At 39.8% G+C, this 12,879-nt stretch overlaps 2 protein-coding genes and 1 non-coding gene across 3 annotated transcripts; 1 reads left to right on the top strand and 2 right to left on the bottom strand.

Annotated features, from left to right (window-relative positions):
• Window positions 1-348: 348 nt before the first annotated feature.
• On the bottom strand, window positions 349-1,617 carry LOC141831204 (fe(2+) transport protein 1-like). Its single transcript, XM_074718619.1, has 3 exons — window positions 979-1,617; window positions 731-880; window positions 349-654 (listed from the first exon to the last, which is right to left on the bottom strand). The coding sequence occupies exons 1-3, from the start codon at window positions 1,615-1,617 to the stop codon at window positions 349-351; spliced, it is 1,095 nt and encodes a 364-aa protein (XP_074574720.1).
• A 2,878-nt stretch (window positions 1,618-4,495) lies between these two features.
• LOC141830901 (transcription termination factor MTERF2, chloroplastic) lies at window positions 4,496-10,667 on the bottom strand. Its single transcript, XM_074718348.1, has 6 exons — window positions 9,996-10,667; window positions 9,458-9,863; window positions 7,964-8,179; window positions 7,726-7,833; window positions 5,399-5,673; window positions 4,496-4,920 (listed from the first exon to the last, which is right to left on the bottom strand). The coding sequence occupies exons 1-6, from the start codon at window positions 10,655-10,657 to the stop codon at window positions 4,695-4,697; spliced, it is 1,893 nt and encodes a 630-aa protein (XP_074574449.1). The 5' UTR covers window positions 10,658-10,667; the 3' UTR covers window positions 4,496-4,694.
• An 89-nt stretch (window positions 10,668-10,756) lies between these two features.
• TRNAQ-CUG (transfer RNA glutamine (anticodon CUG)) lies at window positions 10,757-10,828 on the top strand. Its single transcript has one exon. It is a non-coding gene; the product is annotated as a tRNA-Gln (tRNA).
• Window positions 10,829-12,879: the final 2,051 nt, after the last annotated feature.

Here is a 12,879-nt window from a genome sequence, read left to right as displayed (position 1 = left end):
TAAGTTAAAAATATTTTTAATATAATAATGCTAAATATGTAATAATTTTGCTCTATTTTATATAAATTATAACTATAATTATTATAATGACTATGGAATAAAGGTATTTTTAAATAAAGAATATAATGAAGCATCTTTTTAATATATATTTTTAAATATAATATTCTTTTGATGTCCAAGTAAAAGAGATACAGCCGTACAAACATTCACCAAGTACACCAGACCTTACATTATTAAAAAAAAAGAAAAAAAAAGAAAAGGACAAATAAAAGTCCAGTACAAATGATCGTATTACACACGCTAATATAGGATTAAATTAACATGGCGGATAATTAATTAATTAATTAATTAAGCCCATTTGGCCATGAGCGACATGCCGCCGGCGCCGAGGAGCACGGCCAGGAAGGCCCACAGCTGGAGCCTGACGCTGCTCTGAAGCTTGGGCCCCATGAAGTCGGCGGCGAGGAGGTCCACCAACGCCATGTAGTTGAGCAGCCCCGCGGAGGAGGCATTCAGCACGCCCACGACGATGAGCGCCGTCGGACTGTTGTCGCGGTACACGTTCGACAGCCCGATGCCGAGCGCGATCCCGAACGGCGTCGTCGTCGCGAAGAAGAACGCCAAGATCGACTTCATCTTCGCCCCGTACTCCGCCTGCGCGTACAGTATCATTCTTCATTTATAAATCTACTGAAAGTCAAATTAAATTCCGTTCATCTTCGTCCCGTACCTGAAGAATGCAACCGCCGAGGCCCATTCCTTCGAAGAATTGGTGGAAGCAGAGGGCGGCGACGAGGGGGCGAATGGTGCAAACGTTGTTAGATGCTCCCATCGACAGCCCTATCACCACCGAGTGAACTATGATCCCCATCTCCAGCACCTGCACCACTTGTAATAGTAGTTAGTCGACGAGCTATATATTATTATGAGATTCCGAAGCTAGCGAGGTCGATCGCCTCCGGCGGTTTAATCAGTTACCTGAGCTATTATGCGATTTCGAAGCAAGGTCGCCTCCTTCCCGGCTTTGCTTTCGGCATCGAGCTGCGGCATCCCGCCGTGGACGTGTCCGCAGTTGCCGAGCGACGCTGGTGCGACGCCGTGGTCCGGGCTCTCATGGTCGGCGACGGCCCCTCCAGCCGCCTTCTTGTTCCTTCTGTAGAACGAGAGCATGAGCGAGTCCACCATCAGCGTGAAGACGGCTGAGAGCATAGCGATGAAGGCGGTGAAGGGGAACTTGGCCCAGGGGTCCTCCGGCAGGCACGGCGACGTGAGGTTTTCGAACGAGTCCGGGAGCACGTGCATGTACCCGGTGGCGAGGATGACGCCGGAGGCGAAGGCCTTCACGACGAGGAAGAAGTCTCGGTCCGGGCGGAGCGCGGGGACCGAGCGGGAGAAGAGAGGAAGGCAGACGCCGAGGAAGCTGGCCGCCAGGATGGTGGCGATGGCGATGAGCTTCAGGCGGAGGGAAGCCGCCTTGTCGTGGCACTTGCCCTGGGAGGCGGCTTCGCACTCCGCCGGCGCAGTGTCATTGCCGGCGGCGGCGGAAGGGTGGACGCAGAGGAAACAAAGGAAACAGAGGACGAGGAGAAGGTGGGTGAGGGAATGCGAAGAAGCCATGGATGCTCTGTCTTGTATGCTTCGCGATCCTGGTTTGAAGGATTTGCGATGGAGGAATATTACTATTTATAGGAAGAGTGAGTGTCCACGCAGGTGTTATTCATGCTGCTCCTGCCGCCTCCGTAGGAGTTGACTTTTGCAAGTGCGGAACTGGGAAACGGATTAAAGTACACAGTCAGCGGACGAAATGTCCAAAACGGGCCGCAGAGGCCCGCATGGCAGCTGTAGCAGCAGTGAGGAGGGAGGGCATTCTCGTCTATTCGCTTTCTGCGCACGCCGACCTCGGGGCCGTACCCTCCGTAGCCGTGTGCCGTACTGCTTTCGTCAGCGGGCGGAGGGTGCAAAGCGCGTGTACAGAATGATTCGACCGCCACGTGTCATCCTCTCTCGGTCCTTCTGCTTGTTAGGATTCGAGTGGAAATGTGACGTGGAGAGGTCGTTGAATCTAATTGCTGTTTATGGAAAATAAAAATAGATGTATTTTTATTAATCTTGAATTGTTTTTTAATTATTATTTTTTTGCAGTATTTTTCATTTTCTCTTTTGTGTGATTGTGAAGGAATACAAGAGCCCTAGAACATTGAGCCCAAGTCCAATAGAATCATGTTCAGGCCGTTCATATTTCTCAATTTATGTTAATGGATGAAAAATCTTTATGAAACCGAATCAATCATTAATCAATTTCAAGAACTAGATATATTAATCTTTTGTAAGATCAGTTGAGAACGCTAAAGGAGGGGTGAATAGCGCTTTTGGACATTTTCACAATCACCCACCACTTCAATAAATCGATAAAACTTGCGTACGTGAAATAGAATATGCAGCGGAAATAACACAAGTACACGATTATTTTATTTGGTTCACAGTCATAGATTACTCCACCGGCTACTCCAAGGCCCACGATCATAGATCGATTCTCCCTCGACTGTCTTTAATTCACTTAAATCACCGTCCTAAAATGTATGAGTACAAAAAGCAAAGCACAAAAAATTATACCTACAGAGTATGGATGCGTAGATTTCGATACAGCTTCTCGGTGTGACGATAACGTTCCGATAACGATATCTTTGTGCAGATGGTCGGCGTTAAGTCATCTGCCTCTATTTCCCCTCGAGACTGCTTTTATTGAGTGATCCGAGCGCATGAAAGCCTTTTCGAGTGCCTTCACGTTGTCTCGTTGATCCACTTTCGACGCTTATTCGGTCTTTCAGACGCCTGTATCCCTTTCCGAGCGCCTGTATGCTAATGTGGAAGTTCTGGATCAACCTTGACTCCGCAACACCTTAACTAGATTCAAGCTCTTGGAGGCTGATGTCCTGACCACTAGACTTTACCACCTCACCGTCTAGCTGGCCTGTTCCGCTAGCATTCGATCGCTTGAAACCAATCCGAGCGCCTGGATGTCCGATCGCCTGGATCCAAATAAGAGCGCTCGGAACATAAAGTTCCAGCCTCTCCTTTCCTACATTACAAGTTAGTCCAAAACATAAAAGTACAGTTTTTCATATTTGGTCTTGATAGCAGTAAAACCCTAAATATCTTCCTCAACGCTCCTCACCCACTCCACTCAAGAGAATTTACCTTGTGCTAACCAAGTCCTTCAGACTTGTTGGACTGTTGCTTAGCATCGACTTGGCCTCCAGGATCTCCATCGTTAGACATCCAGTCTTCTAAATCCGCCTAGACTTCCGCCTGGTGTACTTGATCCGCCAAGATTTCTTGCCTAGTCCTCCTGACCTTTCTTTGCTCAGTCCTCCAAACTAGATTTTTCCACCTAATCCTCGAGATTAGATCTTCCTACCTAGTCTCCAGCTAGAACTTCCATCGCCTAACTGCAACTAAAATTTTCCCGTGCCTAACCACAATTAAGATTTTTATGTGCTTGCACACTTAGTTCAGCTCATCAGATTACTTCACACACTTAACTTGAACCCTTTATCATTATTAAAATTTAAATTCAATCATCTGGTGCTCCCTGCACCACCATCGTTAACGTGAAATTCTTGAGATGAATCAAGGAGTTGAGAAATTGCAGCGAATGAAGTTTCTTTCTCTTTTTGAGTATTCATTTTTCAGTTTGGTAGCAGTTCTTGCAAACAAGACGATATGAAGGTGAGGACGCAGAGCACAAATAGAGAATTGGGCAGGGCCGATGAGTCACAGCCGGAGGCCGGCCACGAAAAGTGATAGTTGAAGAGGAGGAAGAGAAGAAGCAATAGAAGACGATAATGACGATGAAACAGAAGGTGGCAGGGAAGTAATAGAGGATGAGGTGCAAAAGGGAACAGAGAAGCCAATTAATCATCGCCATGAGAAATCACAGAGCAGGGCGGGCAAGAAGAAAAAACCACCAGGCAAGGAAGAGCAGCAACTGAGCTGAGTGCATTCAGTAATTCTGCTCTTCTTTTAAATTAGTGTCCTGATAGTTTTTGGATGGTCCATGACTCAATTTTGTTGATCTGATCTACACGAAAGGACCGGCTCAACATGAAGGAGAATTCATACAACGCAACAAAACTATATCATTCTAGTTGGAGATCAAAACTTTGACATAAAATGATACTATACAGTTGCTGAATAGTTGATGATGGTTCATGTTATTTGTTAACTTAGGTATCATACCAACAGGTGATCCCAAACTCTTGAACCCAAAAGCGGCGATGAAATTTGATTTCCGATTGCAGTGGAGATTCGGGTAGTTCATCTTCCAGCCTTAAGTATAACTGTTTCGGATCAGAATTCTCAAAAAGCATTTGGATTTCCTAAACATGTGCTAAGTTGTATCTGTTTTTCAGTCTTGTCAATATAAATGTTTGTGAACATGGAGATTGCACAAGAACTACAAGTACAATATGTTTTTGCAAGAAACTCTTAAAGGCATGTACATTAGCAGGTGTGTGCATACCAAAGCTCAAGTAATAAAATCTCCTTCCTAAACAAAAAAGTATTCATGTATACATTGGACAACAATATATTAAACTGAATATAAGGTGATGTACACAAAGAAAGGAGCAGAAAGTCTCACCATCTTAGGTCAAATGCTGATGGGGCTTCTTTTTGTTTTGTTTGTTTTCTCTTTAACTTGAAGAAACAGGGACCACAATGCTTTCTTCATCATCAGAAGTACTTGCACTTGCACTGCCAGTTTCGAACCTTTTTCTTCTCTCAACAGCAGCCTGCACCCTCTTGTTGAACTCTTCATCAGAGCCTACCAACATGTATCGCAGCTTGAAATTTACCCTATTTGCAACCATTATCTCGTACCGTGGAATTATCCTATCATCCAACGAATAACTAAAAAACCTGCAATTGTTTGCTCAATTTAAGTGTAAGCACATTGTAGGAGGATGAAAATACTTGCATGTAGTAGAGCTTTCAGTTGTATTCCATTAGAAGACTTCACTATGTGATAGCACAATATTATGTACACAAAAACTAGTTCTTGTTTGATGCTTACAAATATCTTCTTTTCATCTGCATGTATTGCATAAAGCATCTCCATGGTCATATGCATGCTGCTTATAAAATAAATGCATATTTATGAATTTTTGTAATGTCTTCCATATGCCAACGAAAGTAATAGCATTACTGTACACGGAAATCAGTTGTTGCCTTGTTTGAGCCCTCTTCAAGCAAGATTTTAAAGGCTTAACTTCTGTGTACCACAGATAAGAATAAGGCTACCTTGATATTATGTCAAGTCTTATATCTCCCCACTCTTGCAATTCATTGTAAGACCATTTACTTCAAATAAGTTGAGTATGTCTGATAAAATATTTACCTAGGGAATTCAATAAGATCCTTAAGTGGCCGGACCATGACTCTTCTGAGGTATCTGTACTTGGGGCGGAGTGAATCGATATTGTATCGAAGCAACATTGGGAAGTCAGCAATCATCTCTCCTAGTGTTCGGAGATGTATACCCAATGATAGGAAGTACTTAACATTGCCATCTAGTTTCTTTGTGATACTGCAGCCAACTAGTTGTGGATCCAAAGCAATGACCTTTCCGATGTCCCCCTGAGTGACTCCAGCTTTAGTCATTAAAAATATGACCTGTAAAGTTTTTAGTGATTAAATCATTATGAATATTATGTCAGCAAATGCCTGAGTGACTCCAGCTTTAGTCATTAAAAATATGACCTGTAAAGTTTTTAGTGATTGAATCATTATGAATATTATGTCAGCAAATGCCTAAAGCAACAGAAGCATAATAAAAAAGTTTGCAAAATTAACAAATATAGCATCCATCAGCTTTTGCAGTTTTATCCATCTAACATAATTTAATAAATAGTTGGTAACTGCTAATTTCATACTATAACAATCTATCTCTTGGTTCTTGTGTCCACGGTTAGTTTGTATTGAATGATAAACCAGCATTCTAAAGTACCAATTTCATTCATAAGAAACTCCATGTAGGAGATGATAGAACTATGGATTGGGTAATGATGGTTGATTGGAGGCGATTCACTAAACCTACAAACTTACATGATCTCTTGAGTTTTGTCTTCAAACATGCTAGACTATCAAAATTATAGATCAAAGTATTCAATTTTATCAATTTGAACCAATCAATTTTCTTCTATTAAACTCATCAATGGCCATAAGGAATTTATTGATATCTAAAACAACAGTTCATACATCCTCAACATTTTGTTTGATCCATGCACAAGAAAGTGGCAATGGATGCTGGAAGTTGAAGAAGGGGGAAGAGATTTAATAAAATAATACAAATCCACAGTTCTCATCTCAGTAATTAGCTGTTGACCATATGGAGCCCACACAAAAATTAGAAATAAAAGTGTGATATCCTTTCCATATTATCAAAACTACATGTTTTGTATTCAGTTTTATTGCCTACTTATCGGTTTCTAAAAATTTTCTCTACAGTTTAAGCTTCAAATTTAATCTAATTATGCTACAATTAGTTAGCACAAAAGCATCTCAAATACATTCAGCAAGGGCATTTCTTTTGAATAACTAACCTAAAAAGAGGACTTAAGTAGGTAACCCTTTACCTAACCTACAGCTATAGAAAAAATCATTTGTACCACTCCTAGTAGCTCTAAGACTAACAAAAATTCTGTCACACATTTTTTAGACCTCAACGTAATTTCTTAGGTATCGTTTTCTTCTCCAAAACCCACCAGAAACTTTATCATAAAACTTTTCTTGTCAATGAGAGGATACAGAAACTACATTTTATCTACATTTTTTCCACTGGTTCTCTTACTAAATAAATAGCACCTGTGGTTGAGGCTTCAGGACATTAAATCAAACTGATTCTCAGATATATTTGTCAAACTTTAGTCTCTTTTCTCCTCTCAATAACTCTTTCCCAAATTTTCATAATATAACTTACCAATTTCATCCCTCTCTAATTAGAACAATATAATATATTACCATTATCCTAAAAAATAGTTACTAAAAAACTTCTCCATCATAATTTAGGCATCTTCTTAATTCTTAAAAATTGTTTGAATTACATAACTAACCAAATTATAGATTGATCTTCTAACCTCTTTCAATCTTCAATAGGAATGATATTCAAACTTACACTTTTAACTCCCTTTATTCTTTTTAAGCTTCTTTAATCTCACTTCATCAAAATTACCAATAAATTTATGATCTTTAAATCTACTATAACCTTTAATCTCTAAAAACAAATTATTTACAACATGCTCATTCCACAGTCTATAAAAACAATTTTCCATATTTTCTTGGTTGCATGTTACATTATCATCAACAAGAACCTTCCAGTATTCATCTTTTATATATCCAGTATCCCTAATTATACAAAAATATTATTTTCTCAACTAAGATACAGATAGAGATAAAGTAGACATAATTATAAACATCGTATATAATAACCTTAAATTTATCATTGGCTCATTGTCTGATCATAATGTGTGAGTTATGTTTACGTAACTATTTGAGATAACTCTGGTAAAATCATGTCCAACACTTAGACAATCATAAATCTTTCTAGTTATTTCCCAGCTAAATGTGATTCAATCTTATCATGGCTTAAAAGTTTTCCTTCACAGAAAGCATTATGATCTATTAGGAAATTGTCAACATAATGAGGTAAAAAGTGAAAGGACAAACCACGGGCCGTATTTTCTTGTACAGGTTGTATGTTAGGAAGGAAGGAAATTTCACAAGAACACCACCAATAGCTTCATTTCTGACTCCAATATCCTGTAGGAATCGTACCTGAACAATGGCATAGAATATATAAATACCACATTTGAGATGACATGCCAAAAAATACAAAATACTGCCGTAATAGTTGCATGTGATGTGGTAAAAAATAATCTATAATATCACAACGAGCTAATCAAACCTTGGGAGCAATAGTTGTCTCCAGATCAATACAAAAAACAATTGGTTTAACCATCAGTATTCTCTTCATCCCATCACGTTGAACACCAAGGTAATACAAATACTTTACAAGGGGTTTCCACCTTTCCTCAATGCTGCAACCAATTAAGTGTGGCTTGAAAGCTAACAATCGCCTAACTTCCTCTGTGGTTAAGCCAAACTCTTTGAGATACCGAACCTGGAAAAAATGACAGCTTTACTTGTATTTTGATGTCAAAGTTCCTCTTTCTTAGAATGCCAATTTAGCAAACTTCATTTCTACTAATCAATACACTTAGGCTCCTTTCGGCACTGTTGTGAAAAAAAAATCTGCTTTTACAGTGAAGTATGTTTACAGAATATCTCAATCAAACTTGGAAAAGCTACCACGGAAAGACACTTCTGCTAAAATAATGGTGACAAATCTGTTAAGCCAAAAGCAGCAAGCAACTTCAGCCTAGAGAAAGCAATTTCCAATTGCTACAAGATGATTTACTCATTCAACTTCCCATAATAAGTTTTCATAGATATGTGTACACTTTTCCAAACTAAGCTTTAAAGTAATTTGCATGTCTCCCCCTTCTGCCAAAAAATTGATCTTTTGACAAAGGTAATATTGTTTGTTAGGTTGTGTGCAAGGATTCTTAATTAACTGAAAATGAAATAGAAGTTCAAGGATTCTTAGCATTAACTAAAAATCATAGGATTTTGTGATCCCAAAAGATAAATTCCAATTGCTACAAGATGATTTACTCATTCAACTTCCCATAATAAGTTTTCATAGATATGTGTACACTTTTCCAAACTAAGCTTTAAAGTAATTTGCATGTCTCCCCCTTCTGCCAAAAAATTGATCTTTTGACAAAGGTAATATTGTTTGTTAGGTTGTGTGCAAGGATTCTTAATTAACTGAAAATGAAATAGAAGTTCAAGGATTCTTAGCATTAACTAAAAATCATAGGATTTTGTGATCCCAAAAGATAAATTCCAATTGCTACAAGATGATTTACTCATTCAACTTCCCATAATAAGTTTTCATAGATATGTGTACACTTTTCCAAACTAAGCTTTAGAGTAATTTGCATTTCTCCCCCTTCTGCCAAAAAATTGATCTTTTGACAAAGGGAATATTGTTTGTTGGGTTGTGTTCAAGGATTCTTAATTAACTGAAAATGAAATAGCAGTTCAAGGATTCTTAGCATTAACTAAAAATCATAGGATTTTGTGATCCCAAAAGATAAATTTATTATGCTATTCAGTATGAAAAAAAGTAATAGAAAAAATCCTTTATATATACAGTCGCAAGTTCAAAAAATGAAAGCATTTTGCAATAGATAAAAAGTAAATTTGTCATGTCATCAATTACCCAACAGTAATTGACAATTCTTCCATAATTTGAAATGGCAGGAAAACTTTAACATCATCACCCAAAAAAAAAAAAAAAGAACTATTAAGAATACTCACGAAGCATAAACACCTTACTAGCCATATCTTCTAAACTGAAATATCCAAGAGCCCTGGGATAATCATAGACCATTGTACCAAAGTCATTCTCATTCATCCCCATGTCCAAATAAAATTTAGCTCTCAACTCCAACTCCTCCATGCTTAAACCCAAAATCTGGGGGCAACGACTAACAACAAAGCCCATCCAATCCTTTCTCACTCCGTTTCTCTCTAGATAACTTACAATCTCCTCCAGTTCCTCCAAATTGCGCTCCAAAATGCAACCTGCTTTCAGAAGCACAAATCCCAGAGATTCCCCTTTCACATGAATCGACTTCAACCATGCACATACTCGCCTCACCAACTGGAGATCACCAGAACACTTGCAAATAATTTTCCCAATTTTGGGGAATGTCATGTGATTGTGTTTCAACCACCTACAACATATAGAACCCAATCAGATTTGATGAACTGGAAAAGGATTATGGGAAAATAACGTCTTTCAAAATTCTGTTCGATTTATCCTACAGTAGTCATCCTAGGGAAAACAGGTAGCTAAAGATGCTCACTTGACAAGAGCAACGACTCCAGAGCTCTGAATGTAGCTCTTAGCACGAGCATTGAATGACAAGTGGGCGAACTCCGGCATCAATTTCAAGGCTGCAGCTCCAATCACGACCCGGTCTAGAAATTCCGGCATCGACGAGACAATCTTAGCGGAGTAGTTGATTCTGAGCCTTCCAGCTCTTAGGGCGTCCTTCAGCGTCTCCGAGGCAACCCCTCGACGGACCTGGAGGGCTCGTTTGAGAGCCAAATCATCGCTGTCGAGGAGCAATCGCCTGAGGACAGCGGGCGGAGGATCAAGACTCTCTGCCCGGGCGAAGTCGATGGAGCCAGGGAATCGGGGGACCCTCCGCGTGACGAGAGAATACTCTTCGATAACCTTCCTCCGCGTGATTTCATCTTCGTCTTCTTCCCGTCGCCCGCCGTGGCCAATAAGAGTTCCTGCGTCTTCGGGGAAGACGACGACGGCGTTCTGGCGGCGGGAAAGATCGGAAGCGCCGTCGGCACTGAAGTTCTGAGGGCGACTGGGATCGAATGCCGCGCGGAGGTAGGAGCGGAGAGGGCGGTGGCGGGATGGGTCGGGCCGCCGCAGGTGAAGAAGGGGTTTAGGGTTTGGGACGGGAGGGAAGAAGATGGTAGCGCGGTGGTGGTGGCAATGACACTCCATTCTGATTTCTGCACCAACGACGACATCCACCCTTATCGCCAAAGGCTTCCAAGATATAATTTATAATTAATAAAACTAAATTGAACACTTATCACAAATGGTCCCATGGTCTAGTGGTTAGGACATTGGACTCTGAATCCAGTAACCCGAGTTCAAATCTCGGTGGGACCTTGGTTTTTTTTGTTGTTATTTTTGGCCGTCCAGTTCAGAATATGTTTGTTGGCCTCTAGCATCCGCTGAGATTACCTTCTCAGGAATCCACGGGTCTATTTTATTTTTCATTAATTGAAGGAAGTAGCGAACCATTATGGATCTTCTAAATTATTTAAAATATAATTTTTAAGGTAACAATCGGAATTTCACGAAAATTTATATCATTCATCTTCTAAATTATTTAAAATATAATTTTTAAGGTAACAATCGGAATTTCACGAAAATTTACATCATTCATCTGACATGCACTACTTATATATATGAATCTACTTTCTGTAATTTTTTAATTTACTTCTTTATAATTGATCATCGAGCCAACAAAGTTATTAGGTGACAGATTTTATCTTTTATTGAAGTATATCTAATTTATTTTTTTCATACATCATGGAGTCGATTTTAAAAGTGACAGATTTTTTTCTAAATTATTTAAAATTAATATTCTTAAGTTATCTGATTGACTAAATTTTTTTATTTTCAAGTTAAATTTTAAAATGTTATAATATGTAGCAGCTATTTATTAGTTGTTGTAATATTTTATTGATCATGTGTTAATTTTGATCAATTAAGAATGAAAATTTGAATAATATTACGCTTTCAAATTGCAAAACAAATTGAGAGGATCGACCCAATAGATATAAAATTAAATGTTATAATATGTAGTAGTAGTCTACTAAAAGAAAAGGCGCGCAAACTACAGTGCCGTGACCGACTTTTATTAAGAAGATCCTGACAAGGCAAAAAAAAAAAACAAAACAAAGACCTTAGCACACATCAATACACAAGCACTGCATCTCTATTTATTTTTTAAATTTATTTAATGAATCGGATTCTATATTTCAGGATTAATCACATCGTAAGATCTAGAAACATAAAGAAGCTGAAGATTCTTAAACGCAGATGCTCTGCAGTTTCAGATCATGATAATCATGCTCACGCGTGGAATAATATGCTCGTCAATCCAATCAAATGCATGCATCCAGATCATGCATCGTCCTTTCCCAGTGTTGACAAATCGAACCTGATCACTGTTTCCTTAAGTTCGATCATCGCCACACAGAAACAAACTCTTCCAAAAAAGTAAAAACCAGTCAATCTCGATCGCCTGAGATCAAGTCATTCCTTTTCTTCCCTACCACGATCTTCCAGAAGAGACAGAGAGAGAGAGAGTCAATACTTTTCATCTTTCGCCACTGTTCATGTTGGAAACGATAATCATGCTCACGCGTGGAATAATATGCATGCTCGTCGATCAAATTAAATGCATGCATCCATCCAGATCATGCACTGTCCTTCGCCATTGACAATCGAAACCTGATCACAGTTTCAATCAGGAGCTCTCGCTGAATCCTGTCCAGTTCAACACAAGAACCAAAAAATTAGTCGATCTCGATATATGGTGTCCGGCTTCAAACAGCGGATCCCGTGCCAAAGGCGTGAAGGCCAAGGCGTTACGCACCAATGCAACGTCGTCGGTGGGCCACCCCGTGCGTGATCTATTATATATATAAATAAATAAAAAATAAATAAATTCCACCTATGAATTCGTGCGCCAAGTTACTGCGAATTATTTACGTCCGCATGAGAAAGGTGGAACCATTACTACTATTGCACTAGATTTGGATGGCATTCCACGTAGAATCACGTCCACGTTCTTTCTCGTACAAGCAGGGGGAGGGAGAGAGATCCGCCGCCCAGCGCGTCGATTTCGCAGATCTCAGCCGTCAGCGCGCGCCGGTCGCACGGCGGACCAGTATGCGGACGCACGGAGAGAGCGAGCGCCGCTCCCCCCGATAGGCTTGGCGAAAGCGACGAGGACAGCGAGCGTGTCCGATGCGGATTAATATTACATCTATCCACGCAGAGAGAGGCGCAGAAAACCAACCACCTTCCTGCGCGTCCCTTCACCCGCCGGTAAGCGTACCTCGACGAAACCATATTCGATTTTTTATTTATATATTTTATAAATATGGGAAAATATTTTTTTTATAGATAATAAATTCGTCGAATTG

The sequence above is a fragment of the Curcuma longa genome, chromosome 6, assembly GCF_044706935.1.
Source record: "Curcuma longa cultivar G26 ecotype Majalengka, Jawa Barat chromosome 6, ITB_CL_G26_1.1, whole genome shotgun sequence".
Taxonomy (NCBI): Eukaryota; Viridiplantae; Streptophyta; class Magnoliopsida; order Zingiberales; family Zingiberaceae; genus Curcuma; species Curcuma longa.
This window is presented reverse-complemented; position numbering and strand designations above follow the sequence as displayed.